This window comes from Xyrauchen texanus, chromosome 39, assembly GCF_025860055.1.
Source record: "Xyrauchen texanus isolate HMW12.3.18 chromosome 39, RBS_HiC_50CHRs, whole genome shotgun sequence".
NCBI lineage: Eukaryota > Metazoa > Chordata > Actinopteri > Cypriniformes > Catostomidae > Xyrauchen > Xyrauchen texanus.
The window spans coordinates 21976214-22001885 of NC_068314.1; the positions used below are offsets into that span (position 1 = coordinate 21976214).

General features: G+C 37.8%; 1 protein-coding gene across 1 annotated transcript in view; it reads right to left on the reverse strand.

Moving 5' to 3' along the window:
• The window catches only part of LOC127632893 (homer protein homolog 3-like), a 42495-nt gene extending 17252 nt beyond the window's left edge, over positions 1 to 25243 (reverse strand). Inside the window, exons 1-5 of the mRNA XM_052111715.1 lie at positions 24898 to 25243; positions 17121 to 17277; positions 16414 to 16545; positions 15513 to 15620; positions 10547 to 10555 (exon numbers count right to left, since the gene is read on the reverse strand). Of these exons, the coding sequence (XP_051967675.1) occupies positions 10547 to 10555; positions 15513 to 15620; positions 16414 to 16545; positions 17121 to 17277; positions 24898 to 24902 (411 nt within the window). The 5' untranslated portion in view covers positions 24903 to 25243. The remainder of the gene's footprint in view (positions 1 to 10546; positions 10556 to 15512; positions 15621 to 16413; positions 16546 to 17120; positions 17278 to 24897) is intronic.
• Between the last annotated feature and the right edge of the window lie 429 nt (positions 25244 to 25672).

Sequence of the window (25672 nt, forward strand, 5' to 3'; positions counted from 1 at the left end):
TGAACTTGTGATTAATCAGAGTCACTTTAAATGATGGCAGGTGTGTAATGACTTCTACTTAACATGAGTTTGAATGTGATTGGGTAATTCTGAACACAGCCACATCCCCAGTTATAAGAGGGTGTGCACACTTATGCAACCAGGTTATTGTAAGGCTTTTCATTTTCACCCCACAAAGATTTCAGTTTGTTTTTCAATTGAATTGTTCACATTATTTGTCACATTAAAAGTGGAAAAAGTTCTGACATGATTTATCTTTGTCTCATTCTTTTACATCACAAAAAACTGGCATTTTAACAGTGGTGTGTAGACTTTTTATATCCACTGTATCTTGTACTGCATTTATTCACAAAAATATATATCTGGGTGCCTGGGTAGCTTAGCAAGCAAAGACGCTGACTACCACACCTGAAGTTGCAAGGTCGAGTCCAGGGCGTGCTGAGTGACTCCAGCCAGGCTTCCTAAACAACCAATTGGCGCGGTTGCTAGGGTGGGTAGAGTAACTTTGGTTAACCTCCTTGTGGTCGCCACTCTCGGTGGGGTGTGTGGCGTGTCTCCACATGTGCTAGGCTTCAGCGAGTCACTATGCCACCAAGAGGAATTAGAGTGCATTGGGAATTGGGCATGCCAAATTGGGGAGAAATTAAAAATTATTTTATTTTTATTTTAAATCTGTTATAATTATTACATAATCAACTATTCTACAAACATTTGATTGTGTTTTAATTCAGTCATTATAAATGGAATGAGAGATTTTAGTTATGGTCTTATTATATCCATGATTTTATATGGTTCATAAAAGCAACCATTGCATACAACATACAGTATCTACCTCATGTAATCATTTAACTTAAACATAAATTGTTTTTATGATTTTATTGTCATGTTAGGTGACTATGTGCCGTATTAGGCCTTGTGTTTTCTTTGTCTTTCTCCGCTCTGTCCTGATTTTCTGCAGATGGTGAGGCCCTGCATTCCACCAGTGTTAGGGAGAAGGCCTCCAGTCCAGGGAAGGAGATAACACCTACCAGTTGCAATGTCTAAATCATTCCGTGTTTGGAAGGTTTTTGTTGCCCTCTAACACATGACTTTGCCATAGTCAAAAACCTCAAAGGATTTTAAATGATCTCCTTGGACCCTTCTTGATGTAGTGAAAGAGGAGTAGTCATATCTGATAGCTAACCCATGTCATCTGCACTAAAGTTCTGTAAAACAAATGATGGGAACTTGATTAATGTTATGGCTAACTAATTGTTGTTTGTACGAAGGTGAAAACAGACCATATTTTTAAAGTTTTCAAATGTTTGAAGTGACCTATCAGAATATTAGTGTTGTACTGTGACACCTCTAATTCAATTTGCATATGACTATAACTGCTTATGAAAGTTTTTTGAATGTGTGCTACTTTTTCACCTTCTGTTTTTCTGAACGACTGGGTCCCATTGACATGTGATGCTTATTGGAAATGCAAAGAACAAATAGTAATCTCTCTCTAAATTAATTGCAAACCTGACTCAAGAGTTTTTATTCCTCAATATCCATATTGGGGACCCAGTTGTTTCCCCCAACAGTATAATTGTAGCTAATACAAGTAGAGACAGTCACAATGTTGGAGAAAAAACTGCTTTATTACAATAAAAGCAGGCAACAGTACAAAACAAGGGCAAAACCAGTTAAGAGTAGTCAAGGGGAGCGTGGGGGTCAAAAGGCTGGGGAATCAACGTAGAGTAAAGGGGCAAATCCGGGAGAGAGTGGTGAACGAGAGCGGGAGGTCGAAGCCGGGAAACAAGCACAACTAGACGGGATCGAAGACAGGGGAACAAGGGGAGCTGGCAAGCTAAGAGGAGGACAAGAGGAGTTCAAGAGATCAAAACTAGACGAGACTAGCGGGGGCAAAGACACGGGAAACTAAATACAATAACCAACATTCGTGAAACGGATGTGCTGTGGTATTTATAGGGGAAGGTGCAGGTGTAAACAATGAAAGGAGTGATTGAGACGAGTGCAGGTGAAACGAATAAAGGGGTGATTGAGACGAGTGCAGGTGGTCATAATGTTCTGGCCATAGGAGCGTGCATGTGAGCCCGAGGAGCGAGACCTGCTAACGAGTGGGAGATCTCGAGGGAGCAAAACGAGCGTGAGAGCTCGAGGGAGCAAACCGAGCGTGAGCTCGAGGGGGGCGGAACGAGCGTGCGAGCTCGAGGGGGTGGAACGAGCGTGCGAGCTTGAGGAGTGAGTGTGTGTGCGACGAAGTGGGGATGGGGCAGAGGAGCGGGGTTCGTGACAGTACTCCCCCCTCTAAAACGGACGGCTCCTGACGGCCGCGCTCGGTTGCGAGGAAGTGGTGCTGGACGATCCCAACAAACAAAAAAACCCTGAACAGACAACCCACAAAACACACAAACAAAATTGAGGGCAGTCCAAGGGGCACAGAGGGAAATGAGACAGTCCATGGGGTCAATGGGCAGTTTCAAGGCAAGGTCAGGGGGAACATAGCGGACAGGCGGGTGGTCGGGAGATCTAGGGGGCAGCCGTAGGGCAGAGACAGGGTCAGGGGGTCTGGAAGGCGACTGGAGGACAGGGACTGGGTCCGGGGGTCTGGAAGGTGACCACCGAACAGGAATAGGGTCCAGAGGCCAGGGAAGAGGCCACAGGACAGGGAGAGGGTCAGGAAGTCCGGCCTGAGAAAGGCGGTGCCGTCAGAGGGGGCCGTGACAGGCTTCGGGACTGGGGCCGTGACAGGCTTCGGGACTGGGGCCGTGACAGGCCTCGGGACTGGGGCCGTGTCAGGCTTCGGGGCTGGGGCCGTGTCAGGCTTCGGGGCTGGGGCCGTGTCAGGCTTCGGGGCTAGGGCCGTGTCAGGCTTCGGGGCTAGGGCCGTGTCAGGCTTCAAGACGGGGGCCGTGGTAGGCTTCAAGACAGGGGCCGTGGTATGGAACGCTGGTTCAGTTTCTGCCTCCCCCACAGTAAAAGAGGAACCAGCGTACAGTAGGGCGAGGTCAATAAACTGAGCCAGGTTGAGAGAGCAGCGACCACCTGGCATGAATGATGAGGTTGGCTCATTCAGTCCACATTGAAAAATGTCTTTCAGAGCCACCTCATCAAAATTCACCTGGTACGCCAGGGCACAAAAATCCATAACAAAAACCTCCAAGGGTTGACTCCCCTGACGCAACCCCAAGAGTCGGGCCGCTGGCTCCTTAATGTCGAGGGCGGGGTTATGAGTTACACAACCGCTGCCTCGCATAAAAACCCCTTGGTCAGCGTCCGAAGAGCCAAAAAACCTCTCCAGGGGTGGAGAGTTCACGGCGCTCAAATATGCTTGGGAAGCATAAACGGGCTCAGGGGCAGACACAGGGTGACAAAAATCAAAAATCGCACGTACTTGCTGGCCCTGGGCTGTGAGCGCGCGATCATGACTCCCACCGGTAGATCCTGGGGCAGAGTGCGCTGAAAACCTCCGCTCTAGTGAGCTGCGCGAATTCTCTGCGTGATGCATTGTGACTGTCTTCGGTGGGGTTGGTTATTCTGTAGCGAATACAAGTAGAGACAGTCACAATGTCGGAGAAAAAACTACTTTATTACAATAAAAGCAGGCAACAGTACAAAACAAGGGCAAAACCAGTTAAGAGTAGTCAAGGGGAGCGTGGGGGTCAAAAGGCCGGGGAATCAACGTAGAGTAAAGGGGCAAATCCGGGAGAGAGTGGTGAACGAGAGCGGGAGGTCGAAGCCGGGAAACAAGCACAACTAGACGGGATCGAAGACAGGGGAACAAGGGGAGCTGGCAAGCTAAGAGGAGGACAAGAGGAGTTCAAGAGATCAAAACTAGACGAGACTAGCGGGGGCAAAGACACGGGAAACTAAATACAATAACCAACACCCGTGAAACGGATGTGCTGTGGTATTTATAGGGGAAGGCGCAGGTGTAAACTATGAAAGGAGTGATTGAGACGAGTGCAGGTGAAACGAATAAAGGGGTGATTGAGACGAGTGCAGGTGGTCATAATGCTCTGGCCATAGGAGCGTGCATGTGAGCCCGAGGAGAGAGCCCTGCTAACGAGCGGGAGATCTCGAGGGAGCAAAACGAGCGTGAGAGCTCGAGGGAGCAAAACGAGCGTGAGCTCGAGGGGGGCGGAACGAGCGTGCGAGCTTGAGGAGTGAGTGTGTGTGCGACGAAGCGGGGATGGGGCAGTGGAGCGGGGTTCGTGACAATAATTTAATAATATAAAAAGTATTGAACCATAAAACATACAGGCAACAAAATTACATCCCATTATGCCTGAAAAATTGTTACTGTATTTTTATGGTGAATTTCTGGTAACAGAAGCTGCCTTTATTTTAATTGTAAATTTAATGTATTTTATTTCTTTACAGTGTGGTCTTATCACGACTGACAAGATATTATTTAATAAAAGAGTCCAATCAAGGCATTGGTGCAAATCATTAACCAACAGTGGCTTTGAATGTAGAGTACAGCATTTGGTTTCACACCCAGACCACAAAATTGATGGGAGCATATAAGGGCTTATAATATCTCTGTTCTTAAATGCAGACACTGGCTTTGCTGATGTGGTGCCTTAAAGTCTGTGGCCACATTTGAAATGACAGACTAATCCAGTTAGAGCACATTTTCCATTTCACTAATAAACGGTGCCCTTCTTTTAACAACACATCCATAGTCTGTTTGTATGAAGAAAATCTTGAGCAGTCTGTTGCACATGTGACTGAATGGGCCATGAGGCAACAAATGCCATTGTTGAAATATCATAAGTTGATTTCAACCTGCTGTTCGTTTAAACTTGAGAAAACCAGAACAGTACTTCTAAAAGAACTCTAAAAAATCTGTTTTGTTTATGGTTTAAAACATGAAAAGCTCAGCCTTGGGTTTTTTTAAGCATGTACTATGATGTTTCTGTGGAGCAAAACCCCCTTGCACTCAGAAAAGCTTGTATAATTCATCAATCTCAAATTCAGCATTCCCTAAAGTAAGTTGTTCTATTTCCAATCCGACCACTCGGGCCGATGACTCGTTTGCCTTCTCTATAGCGGTTCACTGCAGAAGTAGAGACCTTGAGATGGAGCTCTCCGTGTGTTTAATATATAAAAAGGAGAGCCAGAGGAATCAAAGAGAAGACAACTCCACTGCACAGTCAATGGCTTGGGAACTTGAATTGTTCAATAATGCATCTTGCATTTCTGCATTTTTAATAAGGGATCACAGATTCCCAACACATTTTTCCCTTCTTAAGAACTTTTAAGAGACTTTTCACTTCATACCAAAGAAACCAACACTGGACTTTTGCAAAACTAACAGAAAGCACTAATACAACTATCATCTCAAATATTTTTCAAGACCCCAAGAAATTGCTTAAGTGCAGTTATTGGGGCATGACTAGGGCTGCACCTAACGATTATTGTTTTAGCGATTAATCTAATATTTTTTTGATTAGTCTGTTAATCTAACGACTAATTTGCCGATTTTTCTAACGATTTTTATTATTATTTCTTGATTACTATATCAATTAATTAAACCAAAATAAATATATAAAAAAACTTGTCTCATAAATATTTCAATATTTTAATCAATTATCTTCTCTTAAACACAAACAAATGTACAAGAAACAAATTGTGCAGTGCAGGCCATTATTCTGCAACAAAAATAGCCCTGTTTTAACTGGTAATCTCCATTTTACAGTCCAACAGTAAGAACTGGTTAAATTCGAGTAAAAGGAAAGTGTAATTGTGTAATAATTGTAATATTAAAATAATATTTTAATTATCAAAATATGTATAAATAACTAAAATATATCTCTCTAATTTTCCGATTTACTTTTGATCCATTGGACTTTCAATGTTTTGTTTTCTTTTGCTTCATTTGTAACCCAGGTAACCTGTATAGATATTATATTATATTATATTATATTATATTATATTATATTATATTATATTATATTATATTATGCAATAGTAAAATATTTCTGCCTTAAATTCTTCACTTTCACACATTATTTTAAGGCTCTCTGGTTAACTCACAAGCCCTTATTTCTCATGAAGGATGACTTTGAGATTCTGTTTCTTGTATTTGATCATCTCCACAGAAATAGAGCAGGACATCTCCTCTGTCTCACTGCATGTTATAAAACTGCATGAATAAACCCACAATGAACACGGATATTTGACATTACATGGCCGTAAAGTGAAACTGCAGCGCTTTGCGTTCACAAAATGAATCCGTTTATACCTTGTTTATATTTTCGCTGGAGTTTTGCGCATGCCTCTGTAGACGGCGTGCTCATCAGAGCGCTTGAGAAGTGGTTCATCTTCACACACTCTCAAGAGAGCTGCTCTTGTGACGTCCGTGGTGCGGTTCCCTGAGATGTTTGAGTTCAAGTGAATGAGATACAAGTGCTTTTTCCTCCACGCTCACTGGCGAAATTTACTCGCAATGTAGAGGGCTGCATGGCCGTTAAAGTAAACAGAATATATAAAACGGCCAAATAACAAAATTAGATGACGCATGTAGTAAAGTTATGTTAGCAGCGGTGCAGAAATTACTTTTAACGTGGGGGCGATGAGGACACATTTAGAAAATATATTTTAAGTGACTACTACTAACAGAAACAGGTGTTGTAATACTATAGAGCAGGGGTGCACACACTTTTTTACGTGATGATCTACTTTTAAATGACCAACTCAATACGATCTACCAACTAAAAAAACAGTTTTGTTTAAAAAAAAAAAAAAAGGCTTGTTGGGACTACTGCATTTATGCCTACATGGAATTCATCTTCTAATTAATTAAAAAAAATATATAATAATGTTCATTGTTGATATCATTCAATTTTAACTCTAAACCCAAAACACCTACTGCACAATATAAAAAAATAGCCAGGGCATTCACCTTATTCTGATGACTTGCACGGAATTGAATCAGACAGTTTTGTATAATCCGGGCATTAGCTGCTGGTAGCTAGCCTCAAAAACTGCTAGCAATGCAATTTCGCGCTCTGTTCTCAGAAGCCCTTGGAAGGCGTGAACCTAGTTGTCATGGCAACTGAATAAACAAAAATCTCGCCAAATCTCGGTCAAAATGTACTCGTCAAGTGCAAGTCAGATAGAAACTAAAATATGGAAAAACATTAATATTTATTTGTATTAAAATTTAACGAAATACATTTACATTTTGTGCGATCTACCAGCATTGCGTTTGCAATCGACTGGTATATCGCGATCGACGTATTGGGCACCCCTGCTATAGAGTAAAGTAAAAGTAAATAGGACTTACGGTGCTGCCGTCTTGACAAGCGCTCTGTGATGCTTTCGCTTTAAGTGTTCGTTCATGGCGGTTGTACGGCTGTGATAAGCCATTTCCAATTTGCATATCTTACAAAGCACCACATCGTTGGGTCTCCAGCTAAAATACTCCCTCGCTTTAGATCACCATGGGCAAGTTTTTTTAGCTGCAGTTTGTTCTTCGGGGAATCCATGCTTAAACCGGGTGATGCCATTTTAATTATTCCATTGCGACGCACTGCATGTTATACAAATCGACATATTTCTGTAATCGATTACGTCGACGAATCGTCCCAGCCCTAGGCATGACATATCGAAGGGCTTTTTTTTTTTTTTTTTTTTTTAAACCTTATAGACTTCAGTTTACATTACACCCATTAACCATGCTTTGCATCTAGTCAATAGGAGGTGGTATTGGGGGGAGGGACATTCTCATTCTAAATGTTGATAAGCCAGTGAGTGCAAAATTCTTTGTTTAGTGAAATACTCTACATTTTAAAAGGCATATTCTGTATGTGCTGACAGATTTTCCTTTAGAACATGCAGTGAATGAACAACGCCTGACAGTACAATAACGACCATTCACGCTCACTGTGTGACCTCCCTTGATGGTGAAACCAACTCCCAACTTTGAGTCACACCTCTTCTGGGAACACTGGACTACCTAACTAGCCTTTCTGCACTTACATATCTGCTCTAGCATTGTGCTACCTTTGTATTGTGTTCTCTCTTGGATTAATAGCTTATGCTTAGGGATGCACCAATATAAATTTTTTGGCCGATACCGATCTTAACAAAAAACATATCAGCAATGAGCCGATACTAACATTTTGCCACTTACCTGAATTTATGGCCTAACAATATAATTTTTTCTTTTGGTAATTTATTTGTAATTTAATGCTTTATTCATTTGGTAATTAATTTTTTTCATACAGGGAATTTTGCCAGAATCTTTTCAAAAGTAAGCTAAATAATAATTGTATACAATTGGACTATAGGTTAGTGTTCCAAAAACACACTCTTATCCTAGTTTTGTGTATTTATTTTTCATTTAAAACCACTGTGTGCATAGAAATGATATGTTTTTTGTATTATGGGCTAATTCCATGGCTGCGTCTACTATTTTGTATGGTGGGGAAAAGCAAATGTAATAAATAAACGGATGGATACTGCGATTAAATTAATCACAAAAAGTGCCCATTCATTTGTTCTCAGTGCACTTGACGATGACAGATGGATGATACAAGATATTTGTGTTGGCACTCCTGGAAGTGTCATGACGCAGATGTGTTTGCAGCATCAGATCTGTGCAGGTGTGCTGTTAAGACCAATCCATATTAGTGCGAGTAATGCTCCATGTACAGTAAATTGGCTTTTAAGGATGTATACCTTTTCATCATGATTAACACAGGCTAACGATTGTGGTATATTCTGTCACATGACTACATTTTTGCAATAATGTCAATTTTCTCTACAAAAGTGTTTCCAAAACAGTTTTTCGCTACATTTGAAGTATTGACAAAGTTTATGTGCTAGAGTTAAACGCAAAAATATGATGTCGACACTTGTGAAATTTTCCTCAGCTATATCAGTAAACATTTTGATGCGCTACACCTTTTGTGACAAAAAAAGCTTGAATGGAAACATAGTTATTGTCACATGCAATATGTCTACTTCAATAACCGAACTATAATGGAAGTTTGAGCTGTTTCTATGAAGGATGCTTAAATGGTGGTGCAAAAAGTTGTTTTACACACAACAGCTCTTTATGGGTGAAATTCTGAAAATTGTTTGAGTTACAACATGTACATGCTGTAACTGTACACTTAGCAATATCTTACCATATGCCATCTTTTTAAAGAATGACAAAATATTTCCTTGTACTGTTCTCTTGGCTATTTTTAAAAGTCTGCAAACCTAGATCGCTAGACTCCAACACACCTGTTTGCCAGTGCTTTCAGAAAACTGGTGCCTTTTTGCAGTGGAGAGAGAGCTTGCACGCTCATGGTTGCCAGATTGCACAACTAAAGTGGCACACTGGCAGAATATTTCCAAACTGTTTAAGTGTGAAGATCTGATTGGGGGATTTCACCTCCTGACATCTGGCAACCAAACATGTCAAAATCAAATTCTGATTGGCTAATCACCGTTATTATAAGTCTGTTATTTATCAAACATAGAGAATTAAATATTTTATTTACATGATTAGTTGTAAGTAATACTTGACACAATTCATCTGAAGGGGATGGTAAGGGGGGATGGTAGTTTTACAAGGGGGATGGTTTTTGTTTTTTCTTGCAACAAGGGGGATTGTATCCCTCCTCAACTCGAGCCCTGATGATAGGACATTACAAATTCATAATATGCATATGTCAGCCAATTCTACGGAAATGTCAACCATATTAACCAAAGGATCAAAAACCCCTTTTAAATTCTGTATTATATTGATATAATGGATAATGCCATCCAGACTGCTAAAGGGCACTGCTTGTTCACACGACACTGGCTGAAGCACTGAATGCAAACTATATTTTCAAATGCAGCCTTTTAACGTTTAGTAATCGCGCAAGCACATGATATGATTTCAATCTTAATTCAATCGATCCTGCAGAATTAATGGATATTATACCAAATTTGTCTCAGAAGTCAAAGTCTGCTGGTTTCAATGCATTTTGGATTGTTTCCCTCATCATGTAACCTATATGCAAGTGCTGCTTTAAAAACTGTCACGTCTGTAATGCTGTTTAATAAAGAAAATATAATATATGTTCTTAAGAGTACCAACCCTTCGACAAGTTGTGGCTTTTGTTATTTTTGGATTGTGCATTTGAATTCACAGAGGTTTTTTTTACAAAATGTGTTACTAAACAAAATAAATATCGGCAGCTGACACATTGGTGCATCTCTACTTATGCTTGTATTATTTCCATTTGTCAGTTTGGATAAAAGTGTCTGAGAAATTAATAAACATAAATGTTTTATGAGAACACTAGAATATAGATGACCACAAAGCTATTGATTTAAAGCCACAAACCTCCCATACTGATTTCATGGGGTCATTCATTATACCACTATAATGCCTTCTGAAAAGACTGGTGCAAAAAAGGAACATGTTTCATATCCATGGACTCCTGAGGGATTTGAGGACCTGTGTGTGTCTGTAGCGCAGAATTAAACTCCAGCAGGGTTTGTGAGCTGCACTAGGGACACAGTGCATGTGAAAGCAGATACAGATGGTAGTTTAACAGCTTACCTGGGACAGCTTAAAGAGAGACGTTCCCATCAGCACAGCAGAAGCCATGAAGAGAAAGAAATAATATTTAGTGAAATTTCTCCACATTCATTTCTATCCATCCATCCATCTTTTTATTTATTTAATATAATATACAGCTAAAATAAGTGGGTTGAAAATAGATATTATGGAAAGTGATGGTAAGGGATCTGAACAAACACCTAACACTAGGTATTAAAATTTAGAAAGTAAAGGGCCGTTCACACATGCCCACCAACTCATCCTGAACATGTGTGCAACACACGTGAACAGCAGCTCAACTCATGTGGCTTGTTGATTAGAGGTGTGCTATTACTTTTCTAAGTGATCAGCAGGGGTGGAATGAGTACTGAAAAATCATACTCAAGTAGAAGTACTGTCACTTCCCAAAAAATTTAGTGTGGGTAGAGTAAAAGTAGCTGTCCTAAAAACTACTCAATAAGAGTAAAAGATTACCTTGTTTAAAAGTACTTTTAAATACTGAATCGGTGCTAAAATATTGAAGCTCCACATATCACATAAATCAGCATAAAAGTAATCTAATTAATGAGCCTCCAGTGGTTTAATCCATGTCTTCAGAAGCGATATGATAGATGTGATGAGAAACTGATCAATATTTAATTCCTTTGTTACTATTAATTCTCCTCCCTGCTCAGTCAATCTCCACTTTAACTTTCACTTTCTTCTTGTGTTTTTGGTGATTCACATTCATCATGCATATCGCCACCTACTGGGCAGAGAGAAGAACTTCTTGCAAAAATGTACTTAAATATTGATCAGTTTCTCACCCACACCTGTCATATAAATTCTGAATTTGTGGATTAAACCACTGGAAATGTATGTATTTAGGCACCCCTTCACTGACATTGAATGGACCTACAGAGCTGAAATATTCTTCTAAAAATCTTCATAAAAGTCATAGCCAGAGGGCATGAGGGTGAGTAAATGATAAGAGAATTTTCATTTCTGTGTGAATTATTTCTTTAAGTATCACATGGGGGAACACATTGTCCTCTTTTTGCGATACGATGTTCCACATTGATTTAGATCTTGTATCTTTTAAGACAAGAAATAGTTGTGTTCTCATTCTAATACATGATGAACAATTTTCTGAATTTATGACTGGTGGAATGTCCTGCTGAATATTGATACTTTTCTATATTTATAAAGGCTAAGCATAATTATAATTTATTTTAACATCTCTACTTTCCTGGTAATTTATTAAACAATTAACACACTCTCTACATCAGGGGTCAGTATTATTAAAAAATAAAAAACAGATATTATTATAAAAAATTTCACTGTTTTATTCTATTACATTAACACTTTTAAAGCTACTAAAGTTATTCAGGCAAAATTAGTGAGTGGTTTTCTCGTTTCCTTGTTATTGTTGTTTGATTATTAGCCTTTATATGACAAAGCCTACTAGACAGTGCTCAATTCTTTTACATGTACACTTCAAGTCCAACATTTTGATGCAAATACACTTTTTGTCCCACTGTTTAAATTCACTTTAGACATAAACGACTGCGTTTACATTAAATCCTCATCAAGACGGGCATTGGCGGAATTATAAAGTGTATTTGACCATTTAAGCGTGTAACCGCAGGAGTGCACAAACATTAGCTGCCTGTCAATCAAACAACACGCAGCTACAGATGTAAGGAAATAAAAAGTCAATCTTTTATATTTCATCTAGATCAACCAACCAGTGGTGCTCTTGCTATCGTGATTGATGTAATGAACACCCCTGTTCTAGATGTAAAATATAGGCTAAATATATAAAACTACTCAAAAGTTTGATCGAGGACATCTCTCTTTTTTCCGATAAACATCTAGATAATTTTATTGCCCAGCCCTATTGATAACATTGCATTAATCTCTCACAGCAGCCCAATAATCTCAGTGATAAGAGTTAAATTACAGGCTATGTTATAGACTCACAGAATCTAGTAAGCAGAAATATAAAATTTACCTCGATATGTTTCTTCAAATTAGAGGCAGGATTAATGCTGATATATGGCTTGAGCAAGTTAAACTCACATAACATGTTCATGCAATTGGCCTTTTTCGTTGCGAAAATCTCTTTCAAGTGCAGCCGTAATGTTCAGCTGTAAACTATACTTGAGGCATTCACCACAGTTGGTGTCAGATCTGCAGCTCCCATTCAAGTTTTTTACATGCGATTTGATTGGATGGGAGTCACAAGACTCTCCCTAGCCAATCATGTTGAAAGATAAAAAATAAAATCAGGACAGGGAAGTAGCGAACACAGACGGTGGGAAAATAGCGCAGTAAAAGTACAGTTACAGCACTTAAAATTTACTCAAGTAAAAGTATAAATATTTTAAACTACTTAAAAAAAGTATTTCTTGGGAAAAAGTAGTTAATTACAGTAAAGTAAGTATTTGTAATTCATTACTTTACACCCCTGGTGATCAGCCCTGCAGACAATGAAGTGAGTGTGGAAAAAAATCCCAAAGATTTACATTAAAGGAGGGACTCTAGTGACTCCAGATTATTGTGATTATTAAAAATAATCTGCCACATATGAAAGACATTTATGAATGTTTCATAGCTAAATAGCCATTATCAAAGCAGAATACTGTATTTGGCCAGAAAGCTTTTAAAAGCAGACCCAACACAGGGATTATGTGATCAAAGAACCCATCTCTTGGTTTGACTTATTTATACACTTCCATTTATTCCAGCACACCTGCTTTTAAGCAGGCCCCCAAAAATACACTATGAATTAATAAAGGCAGCATTCTTTAGCCCATATTGTTGCTGTTTTGAACTCTGAACACTCAGGTTTGATAAAATATGGATAACTCTTACTCAATGGCCCATTTCATACAGCTATTTTATACAGGCACATATGAACACAAAATGGCTCATGGGCTTTATTAGATGAGAGGTCTGTCATGGCACTTAAACAAGACAAGAATTCAGTATATAAAACTGAGAGCTTACAATCTAATAATGAATATGTATTCTGATCAGTATCCTAATCTGATGTAAAAGTAGACTTTGATACACTCTCAGCCCACTGTAAAGGACTGTTATGGCCATGATAATTAAGGATGAGTGTGTCACAAATGATGAATGAAAAAGGTCAACCAACTGTAAAATATAATAAAGAAGGGTTCTGAATTTCCCCGGTGACCCCATAGAGTTATATAACTGCACACAGGCTACAACCAGTGTCTCTCTGTCACCTCCTGGACTGTGAGGATATTCTTTGAAAAGTAACTGTACTTTTAATTAAGTACAATATTTGGCTAGTCTACCCACCTCTGCTCTGTACTGAGCTAAATATATTTTCTATCCCCTAACCCTAGCCCGAAACCTTTTTACATTTTCATTAAGACATTATTTAGTAATGTCTTACTTAATACAACCACACATTTACAATGAAACAGCAATGAATATGGGAAAACACTTATCTTTCAGGATTTTTAAAAGTCTTATTTGCATGAATAAATAAGCATTATTATTCCAATAGAATTTGTATTAAAACAAAATTATTTCTCAACAGAACCCTTGCACTGGGTAAGTGCAAAAATATCCCAAAATGTAATGTTAAGCATTTGGGTTCATCTTCAGATTTTGTTATACACTGTACCATGTGTAAAGATTGTTGGATTTGATATCATATCACCCAAGACAAGATGATACTCAGCTCTATTGTTAGTGCAGTTAACAGTGATAGAATGGAATGCTCTATGAGAAAATATGGCATGGGTTGCATGTCTAAATTATAACCATTACATTATTCAGACCCACTTTATATTAGGTGTCTTTAACTACTATGTACTTAAGGATTTGATACAATGTACTTATGGCCATAAGTCTTATTGCATTGTACAGACTGGGAAAAACACATGCAGTCCTGTGTGTAAACAAACATTGAAGATGTGAGATATAAAGATCAGCATCTGTGCTTTGGCCTGTTATAGCACCCAGCATCTCCAAAACAATCCTGTTTTATGTTTGTGACTTCAGAGAATTTCAGCATGGATTGTATGTTTTTTTTCCAGCTGATATCAGCGTGGATTGCTTGTGAACAAGTCAATATGTGAATCAAGCTTTGCAAAGGAACTGCTATTGAATGAACATTATTAAAGATGGGACAGTTAAAAACTCTACTGGACCCGAAGCAAAACCGTAAGAATACAGTTTCATTCACGAATATTTAGAAAGTCATGACTGTTTTACAGGTAAGGTGCCACTGTGCTTAATGTATTCGGATGCAATGTATTGGTTGCACGGTGTTAGCCAATTATAACAGTGGGCATTTACATTGAAGTCTTAAAGGGCCAAAGAGCTTAAAACCAAGAGTTACAGACAGAGGACCAGAGAGAGGGTTGAAAATGATTATACACCGATTAGCCACAACATTAAAACCACCTGCCTACTATCGTGCCGCCAAAACAGCGCCAACCCGCGCATCTCAAAATAGTATTCTGAGATTATATTCTTCTTACCACAATTGTACAGAGCAGCTATCTGAGTTACCGTAGACTTAAGCAGTTCGAACCAGTTTGGCCATTCTCTGCTGACCTCTCTCATCAACAAGGCTTTTCCGTACACAGAACTGCTGCTCACTATAAAGAGTACCTCATGACCACTTTAATTACATCTGTCGGTACATTGTTAACCTTACCACTAAACCTAACCCAACCCCAGCCCTTATCCAAAACCCTAACTCTAATAATCCTCATAAACATACCCCATACCTCAACCACAGCAGCAACAAAGTGAATCTAGTGAGAATTTGAAGAAGTTATGCAAAAAATACACTGTATTGTATGTATTTTAATGTTAGTACATGGTAGTTAAAGACACCTAATATAAAGTGGGACCCGTTATTCTATCGTGCTGTTTTCAGTCACACTAATAAAAGGTTGGAGGATGGCTTAGGTCGTTCAAGAGCTGTTGTGTTCACCTGTGGATCGTTGATGTTTAAACCAGGACTCAGCAACTCAAACTTCTCCTGCGATTTATCCCGGACGAGACGTGCTGCCTCTTTAATCTCCTTAAACTGCTCGGAGAACTGCACAGACGATTACAAAAGTGCTTTTTTAAAAAGCCTCAAAGTAATTTAAAATGTTGCATTCACATAATATATGTTTTACAAACAAATGATGTACACACACATCAAATACATATTTCAAAAATACATGCAGCAAAAAGTCAAAGGAATGTTGTGGGTTAAAAGAATAGATCACCCACAAAAAATGATAATTCTCTAATCATTTACTTACTCTTATGCCATCTTCAACTCATATGACTTTCTATCTTCTGCGGAACACAAATTAAGATATTTTCATAGATTTATATGCATACAATACAAGTCCATGTGGTCAAAAACTTCCAAGTTCTAAAAAGGATATAAAGGTTATCCATACGACTCCAGTGATTTAATCCATGTCTTCTGAAGCGATATGATACGAGCACAAGATATGAGCACACATCATACATTTACGAAAATATCTTTGTTCCGCAGAAGAAAGTCACAAATTTGAGATGGCATAAGGATGAGTAAATAATGAGATAATTATAATTTTGGGGAGAACTATTTCTTTAAATACAAGCTTTAGAGTTAAAAAATTATCTACATTAAAATTGTTCCCTTAGTTTGAAAAACCAAAGAAAAAAGGTGTACAAAAATGCTTTGTACATTTGCCCTGTAGACTTCCACTGTGAGTGCGTATCTGTACACGCAGTTTTGTTTGTTTTTACAAACTGAGGGAGGAGTCGAAAGTGTTTTCTGTGGTCATCACATAAATAACGTAACTTGTATTGGACCCGGAATAATCCTTTAAAAGCTAACAACAAATGTATACCTGTTGAAGCTGTTGTTCTGTGGCAAATCCTAAACCATAAACTGTGTTTGCCCTGCTGTCTGCCCACTGGCCAAATTTCTGCGATGTTTTTGTGAAGGTCATGTTTGGGGTGATGGTGCTGTTTATAATTGCCTGCATTACAGCAAATAACAAAAATATCCAGGAATTAAAATCAAACTGTTTTTCATTCTGAGCAGAACTTGCATAGTTTCATTCTGGCACCAGCGTTCCATGGCCAACTTTCTAAATGGTAACCAGTTGAAAATAAAAATCCTTATTAATCATGAACAAATTATTCTTAAGGTGTATGAAGCACACATACACCAACATCATCATAGCAAACCCTATAACAGACTTAATTTCATAATCGTGAAAGTCCTGTCCACAATGTGCAGTTAGATAATGAATTGTTTGACGCAGCGGTTTCCTTCAAAATCATGTTAAACTTAAAATAGCACAGCCTCATTTATTCAGGCCACAGGAAGTGGTGTAATTCAAAGATTCACTGTGATAAACACTTTGGTCTTTAGTTTCATGAAAAATTATCTTATATAGATAAATAACAACATAGTTCCTTGAAACATTTTTAGTCCTTGAACCATTTCTAATTCATTTTAAAACACATTTTTTATAAATAATATTGCAACAAATAACATGGATTGAGATTGGAGCTGAGAATTGGTTGACCTGTTGACAAAGTCTCTCACCTTAGTGCCTCCCACGCTGATAATGCGATACACACTCCTGCTGGCATCATAGAAGAAGGAAACGGTGACAGCTTGTTTGCTGGCCGGAATCCAATTTCGCTTAGTAGCCGGGTCAATTTGAAAGACGTGTGCCTTCACGCTGAAAAGTGGCTGCTCCCTTCCAGGAAAAATATTCATAAAATCTGCATTATTTAATTATTCATAGGATGACATCAGATTCATCATTCTTGGCTGATTTCGATAAGAAGTGTGATCAGAGAAACATAGAGCTAGTGATGAGAGTGAGAACAACAAATACAAGGTCAAATGTAGGGACATTACAGGCAGATCTAATTCTGAAGAGGCAAATCAGTGCTAAAAGACTGAGAAAAGGCCCTGGCTAAACTGTCCGCCACATCCTCTTCTGGCCAACAAAATGCAAGTCCTTATTCACTATAAATCTCTGCGTGCATTTAAGGTGCTGCCACTTTTACCTTTAGCTTTGTACTGCGAAATTTCACAGGCGAAGAATGTACAGTTGTATGTTGAGCGTGTGTGAAACCAGCAAAAAATGAATCGCCAAGCAAGCTCTTTTTAATGCTGCACTTTATACTCTGAGAGAGTGAAGTTAAAACAAAACTCGCTGCTAAACTGATATAGCCTACTTGTCCACTGTGAATATTTAGTGTAGCTGTGTGTAGGATTGCCACCCATCCCATAAAATATGGGATCATCCCATATTTAAAGATAAAATTATAAATATATCAAATCAATACAGGACGCAATTTGTCCCATATTTAAGCCGGTCAGATGGCGTCATGGGGAAATCGTTCCAGATCGCTAATTTAACATTGAAATAAGTTGGGAAATGTTCCTATGGTGGGTAAAGGACCATCTGAAAAGTCCACAAATGGTGCTAAAACTGTGTATTTTTTATATATAAATGTTCAATAAGATCAAACAACGTATGAAAACAATCACTCATACAATTAAGTATAGGTGAAGGAAGAAAAATACGTATAAACCAACCAAAAATGTGTACATAAATAAGATAAAGGAGACAAATAATCGAAAAGGTAAAAATAAATATATTTTTAACATATAAAAGATGTCTTTTTTTATAAGGTCAGGGTGTCCGGAAAGTTCAAATTTCAGCATTTAAGAAAGGTCATAACATTTGTATTAATAATTCATATTAACTCTTAATGCATTTATTGCTAAAACTGCAGAAGATGTGGTTGGGGGCCGTGATTTTTATAATGTTCCTGATATGACTGAACTCTTCATCTCACATTAGTGGAGTGGACATGAGTTCATACATATGTTTAAATATTACTATTCATTTCTATTCTTTTTCAAGTAAACTTATTAAATGATGAAAAACATTACTGTGCACCTTTTAAATGACTTGGTTTTCAATACCAATACCAAACTGGCATTTCAGATTAACAGATAACAAAGAAAAGAACTTTGAAAAGAACCCTGAACATTTAAAAAACAAATTGAACATAAATACACAAATAAAATCATATCCAATACAAAAATTTATAAATGTATAAAGTAAACAAATATTAAGTCAAATAGTCAGTCACCATTTTAAAGTTGCAAACATGTGAAGTCACTTATGAACAATCACACTGTTTCATTATTTGTATATTTTTATCTGACATTTAAATGATCATTCTGCCACTGGGCGACTGATCATTACAGATCAGTGCAGACCTACAACTTATCTTGTTGAGACTAAAGCTAAAGCAAGGCTAGACTAATTTTATCCAGCCAGCTACTATGCTACAACAATTGTACTATAATGCATTTTTTTTTTTTCTGGATAGAAAAGCCAGTTGCTAAATAGCTAGGCACTTGCTAAAAATGTAATTACCTCAAGTTCACTCACACTTTATGGCAAGTTGCAACATGATTGCGTTGTGTTCCAACTTCAACTTAATATTGAAATCATCACATTGGCAACATTAATTATAGGACTTAGTATTAGCTGATTACAAAGTATTTTCATTGTAACAACAAGAACTATACGTTACAGTGTAACTAGTGGAGTTTTAGCGAACTACTATTCGACCACTTGAAAGCAAGCTACATATTATTTGCATATGGCAACAACAGTTCACTTTCTTTGTCATCTTTTTCATCACTTAGATAGTTGTCTCTTAGTGTGTTGTCACAGTTTTTAAAACAAACCAGTAGAACTGTCACTCACAACTTTCCTTTATCCTAGCGTTATGAGCAACAATGAGCGAATTTCTATCACGCCAGTGGAAACGCAGCCTGACGGTATGTTTCCACTGGTGAATTTTGAGCGAAGTTGAGGAAGCGTTTTCACTTCATTCCTCTGGAAGTCGAATGCCACGCTAGCAAGGAGGATTGTGGGATTGACAGCGGCACGGAGCAAGCATTGAGGTCAGTCAAGAGCATCAAAATAGTTCTTCTGCTTTATGGAAACGAGGAATGAAAAATGCCAGGCGCCGGCCAATGACTGTGTGCTGAAAGCAGTGATGCCTCTCATTTGCACTTCAACATATGAAGATAATGCTGAAGTTTCTGCTGGATTCAGTGCTTTAATCAACAACGGACTTCAAATGATGATTGCATGCACGCATTGTGACAAAACTGTGGCTGGGTGAGCAAAACTGAGACTCCAAAAAGACTTGACAAATGAAGATTGTATGCATTCATTGTGAAAATACTGTGTCTGGAAGAAAAAGCACAATAAATCAAGCAGTTTTTATACATTGGGCATTTGGAAATAAAGTTTGCATCTTTCTGGCTGTAATCACCCATATTTATAATGATTAGATTGACCATGAACTTGAACTCTAAATGGCATCCTACTCTTGCTATTTCTGCTATAAACTGATGTGGCAGAAGCAGTAAAAGTAGTATGTGATTGTGAAGACAGCCCACATTCGCTGTAACACCCCAAAGTGGCAGCTCTCTGATGTTGAGAGCGGCTTTGTGCAGAGTTTTTATGCGCCAGTGGAAACGTACCGTTAGATTACTGAATTTCGCCTGTGAACAAACTTCTTTTAGAAACGTTCCAAGGAGACTGATAATGTCAAGATTTTGTGATATAAGGACTTAAAATGTTGGTCTGTTTCTCACATAAAACCAATCGTATGAATTCAGAAGACATGAATTAAACAATTCGAGTCATGTGGATTAAACATTATTGAAAATGATGGACCCCAATGACTTGCATTGTATAGACAAAAACACATATCCTTCAAAATATCTTTGTTTGTGTTCAAGAGAAGAAAGCAATTCAGTGATTGAGACAGCATAAATGTATGCACCATCCACTTTGAAATCAATTAATTCCCAGTATTCTGACATAGCATAAACTCTAGTATGCATGTAAGTCGTTAGCCAGGAAACAACTGCCAGATAGCAGGTAATGGTGTAATGCTACTGGACAGTCACCAAGTGAGTACTTTTCATAATTTCTCATTGAATTTCACTTTCCATCAGTCCAAGAAGGAGATCAGATTCATATCAGACTTTACTCTGGCACATCGCCCCTCTTCACACAATGCTGAAGGTCACGCCTGTGCCATCACAATGTTGTGGCTCAAAAACTAACTCTGGGTCTATCATTCTTTCCTGCATTAAACATCCAGAGGCCAAAGTGACATTTTGGTAATGCTTAATCACTCTGGCATTCTGACAAGGTTTTCTGGGACAACTCAGGAGACAGAAGAGCAGGTGCTCTATGGAGAACCTGCTGAGGAAGCACTTCTGTTGCACAGCTGTTATATAAAAGTTCTCCATACTATAACTTCTCCAATAACTCCACGGCACATCCAAGGTCTTCATTTATTCACTAGACTGACACTTCTTGATTGCCCACAAATACTTCACACAATAATAAAACTTCAGTCATAATTTACTCTTCCTTATGTCATTGCAAACCCGTATTACTTTCTCTTTGTGCCATTTTTCGGTAGAGGGGAAGGTTATCAGTGAACAATGATATACATTTTAGTTATTCACTCCTCAACACAAAGTTAGTGTATGTCTTTAGAAATCTAAAATGTTTGGATGACTTTTATATACATTTATGGTGCTTTTTGTCATTTTCTAGCTTGATAGTCCCAGTCCCCATTCGCTTTCTTAAATAGAAAAGAACTGCCAAGATATTCTTCAAAACATTACCTTTTGAGTTCCACACTGAAGAGAGAAATACGGATTTGGTACTAGTAAATTACAGATTTTCTTTTTTTTTTTGTGAACTATTCCTTTCAACAAGTTTCTATAACATCTTTGTATGCCTTTAAGAGGACAGACCCGATCAAATCATGCTCAAACTTAAACTAGGAACTGCAGAATGTCTGTCCATGCCACATAATAATAACAATGAATAGCTAGGCTAATCGTCAAGTCTTTCAACTTCCTATGGAGAAGTCACCTGCTGGGTGTAATAGCACACTGTTCTAAAATTTCACATCTGATTGACTGATGTGATCCTTTGACCCAATTACCAGGAAATATCCATTAACAACACAATGTATCTACAGAGTATATTTGAGCCCATCTGAGAACAGCTGATCTAAATTCACTTTTCTCGTCTGCACAGAAAAGAGTCTGTGTCAATAAAGCCAGTCTGTCAAGCTCCTTTAAACTGGCATGTTTAAGTTTACTCATCTGAAATCAAAATGTGATGATATTATGAGGAGGATTTCATAAAATGATGTATTTTGTCTCCATAAATACGAGTCAAAGAAGATTGCAATGAAAATCTGACTTTTTCATTTTACCTAAGTAAGACCTATTTAAAGGAATATTCCAGGTTCAACACAAGTTATGCTCAATCGCCAACATTTGTGGCATAGTTGATTACAACTAAAAATTATTACAACTAAACATTATTTCAAATAAACAAATGTGGTTACAGTGAGGCACTTACAATGGAAGTAAATGGGCCCAATCAGTAAATGTTAAAATCTGTTTCAAAAGTAAAGCGATATGACATGAACAATATGCGTGTAAACTATTTTTAGTGTGATACAATTGCTTACTAATCTTTTCTGTGTAGTTACATCAGATTTTTGCATTGACTTAATGAATGTAAACCCTATAAAACTTTCTAGCAAAAGAATTGAAGTTCTTTATTTTATCCCATTTTCTCCCAATTTGGAATGCCCAATTCCCACTACTTAGTAGGTCCTCACGGTGGCGCGGTTACACACCTCAATCCAGGTGGCGGAGGACAAGTCTCAGTTGTCCCCGCTTCTGAGACTTTCTGTCCGCGCATCTTATCACAGGCTCGTTCTCCATGACACCACGGAGACTCACGGCATGTGGAGGCAAATGCTACTCTCCGCGATCCACGCACAACTTACAAAGCGCCCCATTGAGAGCGAGAACCACTTAATCGTGACCACAAGGAGGTTACCCCATGTGACTCTACCCTCCCTAGCAACCAGGCCAATTTGGTTGCTTAGGAGACCTAGGTAGAATCACTCAGCAAAACCCTGGATTCAAACTTGCGACTCCAAGGGTGGTAGTCAGCGTCAATACACTCTGAGCTTCCCAGGCCCCTCGAATTAAAGTGCTTTTTATAAAATTATAAGCTTCAGATTTCTGCCTTTAAACCCTTCAAAAATTGGCCCCATTCACCTCCACTGTAAGTGCCTTTTATCTTTTTAAAGGAATATTCCAGGTTTAACACAAATCAAGCTAAATCGACAGCATTTGTGGCATAGTATTGGTTACCACAACAATTAATTTTGACTCGTCCCTCTTTTTCTTAAAAAAAGCAAAAATCTGGGTTACAGTGAGGAACTTACAATGTAAGTGAATGGGGGCCAATTTTTGAATGTTAAAATACACACTTTCTTCAAAAGTATAGCCACAAGACATAAAGGATATGCTTGTTAACATGATTTGAGTGTGATAAATTCACTTACTAACCTTTTCTGTGTTAAGTTATAGACAATTTTACAACTTTGTTACAAAGACTATATAATGTCAACAAACCCTAAAACGACTGTAAAAATGACAAATTAAACAAATTTACAGCTCAAATAAAGAAAGAATTAATGCAAGTGCCTTTATAAAATGATAAGATTCACATTTCTGTGTTTAAACCCTCCAAAAACTTACCACATTCACTTTCATTGTCCCTATCCACTTCCATTGTAAGTGCCTCACTATAATCTCGATTTTTGTTTTGTTTGTTTGTTTGTTTTTTAAAGAAAGGGAGGCAAGTGCCTAAATAAATTTTTGTGGTAATCAACATTATGCCACAAATGCTGTTTGAGCTGAACTTGTATTTTACCAGGAATATTAATTTAAGACCACACTAAATACCATCAATTTACCATAATACACTGACACTACCTATACACAGGGTTGTGAGGGTTACTTTTGAAATGTATTCCACTACAGATTACAGAATACTTGTTGTAAAATGTAATTTGTAATGTAGTCTAAATACTTTGTTTTAATTCTTCAGCAGCACTGGTAGATTTTTTCACTTGTTTTGACTATAAAAACTCTGCCAGTACAGTAAGACAAAATGCATGTTAAAAATACATTCTCTGAAAAACCTAAATATCTTATGCTGAGTTGTTTCTAAAACAAGATCAATAAAATGTATCTTGTTTTAAGGATTTTTAGATATTTTTACAGGAAAACAATACAAAAATAATTATCAAGAATATGATTTTTGCCCTAATATCAAAGTTCTTACTAGAAAAAATCAATTATGATCCAACATGAAATATCTTGATAGAAAAAGATGATCGTGTCTGGTAACATGTGCATGTAAAATGGCCTAGAAATAGCACTTTAGCTTAGCGTAAAGCTGACAATTTACACAAGGTTTATTTCTATTTCTTCTGCTCCAAACATACTTTTTTGTCTGCTCGTATGAATGTAACATATCATGAGAAAGTGTTTCACCGCTGTTCAAATGCACTTTTGATCACATCATTTAAATGTATAAATGTTTTCCATCTGAAAGGACTAAATATTAAATGAAACAAATGGCAATAAAATGCAACGTAATCTCTTCAGTAATCAAAATACTTTTTGAATGTAACTGTATTCTAAATACCAATGATTTAAACTGATAACTGTAGTGGAATACAGTTACTTATATTTTGTATTTTAAATACGTAATCCCGTTACATATATTCCGTTATTCCCCAACACCACCTATACATGAGCGGACTCCAAATTTTCAAGGTCTTTTCAGACATGCAAAAAGGTTGAATGAAGATATTCTGTTGAGTGTTCTGATGGTTCCAACATTGAATTAATGGGCAAGCTTCAATGAAATACAGAAGCTTTATCAGTCATCTGGAGATGATTATATTTGACATGTTGCATGGATCAGTTTTGTCATAGAACATTAATAATGCAGAGAAAACTGCACATTCAGCATAATGAAAATTACTCAAAGAAAAGTAACAGACATTTCAATGTGAAATTTGAGAAAGGCTTCACCATAAAACAGGACTGGGACAGTGGCTGTAACAATATCTAGTGAGCTGACTACCGCGCGTGCAGCGTTTTTTGGACATAACTTTGGTTATTTTCTGTTGACTTAGCGCTCATGTGATGGCCAAAAATGCTCTCTGGGTAGGCAGCTCACTAGGTTTTGAGCCAGAGAGTAACTGAGCTCAGATTCGCTTTTTAAACTAAAGTTACACTGCATTTAAGACTGGCATTTGCTGATAAGTGTTAGGCTAACTGCACAACGAGGTTAGTTTCGAGAGCAAACCTCGTCGCTTTTCTGGACATTTGTAGTGTACAACTGTTGCGAGAGTGAACTCACCCCATTTTCACTTAAGTAAATCAGGGAATTTCTACCACTCCAGCTTTTCCCCCTCCGCGGAGCTTCGGTTTCAGTCCAATCTAGCCTTTTTTTTATGTCGATAACCAGACAGCAGTCTAACTGTAAAAACAGTTGTTGTTCTTTGTTTGCTCCGTTATGGCGTGTTTTTATAGAAATCGAGCGGTCCTTTGTCTAGTGTCCCAGTTGGCTCTCGATTTCTCGTTCTCATTGTCCTATTAGATTTTCTGCAACGGCCTCGGTATTTTCCATCAGTTCAAAGACACGAAATACGCGTGCAACTCTGATATTCCGTTTAGCAAAATCCTCATGGTGAAATGTCTCAAGTAATCTGCGCCCCCTGAGTACACTGTTCACTTCACATACTATCCCAATCCCTCTTGCAAGTGAGATTTGGTGCCCCCTACTGGGTATGGGTCTTAACGGCAGGTGTGTTCAATCTTCTGTCCACAAAACAATTCATTCAATCATTCATTCATTCATCTTTTATTTAAGGGGGAAGGGGCTTATCAATCATATAATGTGTCAGGTGACAGTAAAAAAATCAATGTTAAATAAATAAAAATTAAAGTTGAAATTCCTGATTTTGTCCATCAAATCAGTCATGAGGTGTAACCAATATTGAAAAATAAAAATAAAAAACTTTTGTCCTTCAAATCAGTCATGAGGTGTAACCAATATTGAAAAATAAAAATAAAAAACTTTTGTCCTTCAAATCAGTCATGAGGTGTAACCAATTTTGAAAAAAAATTAATGA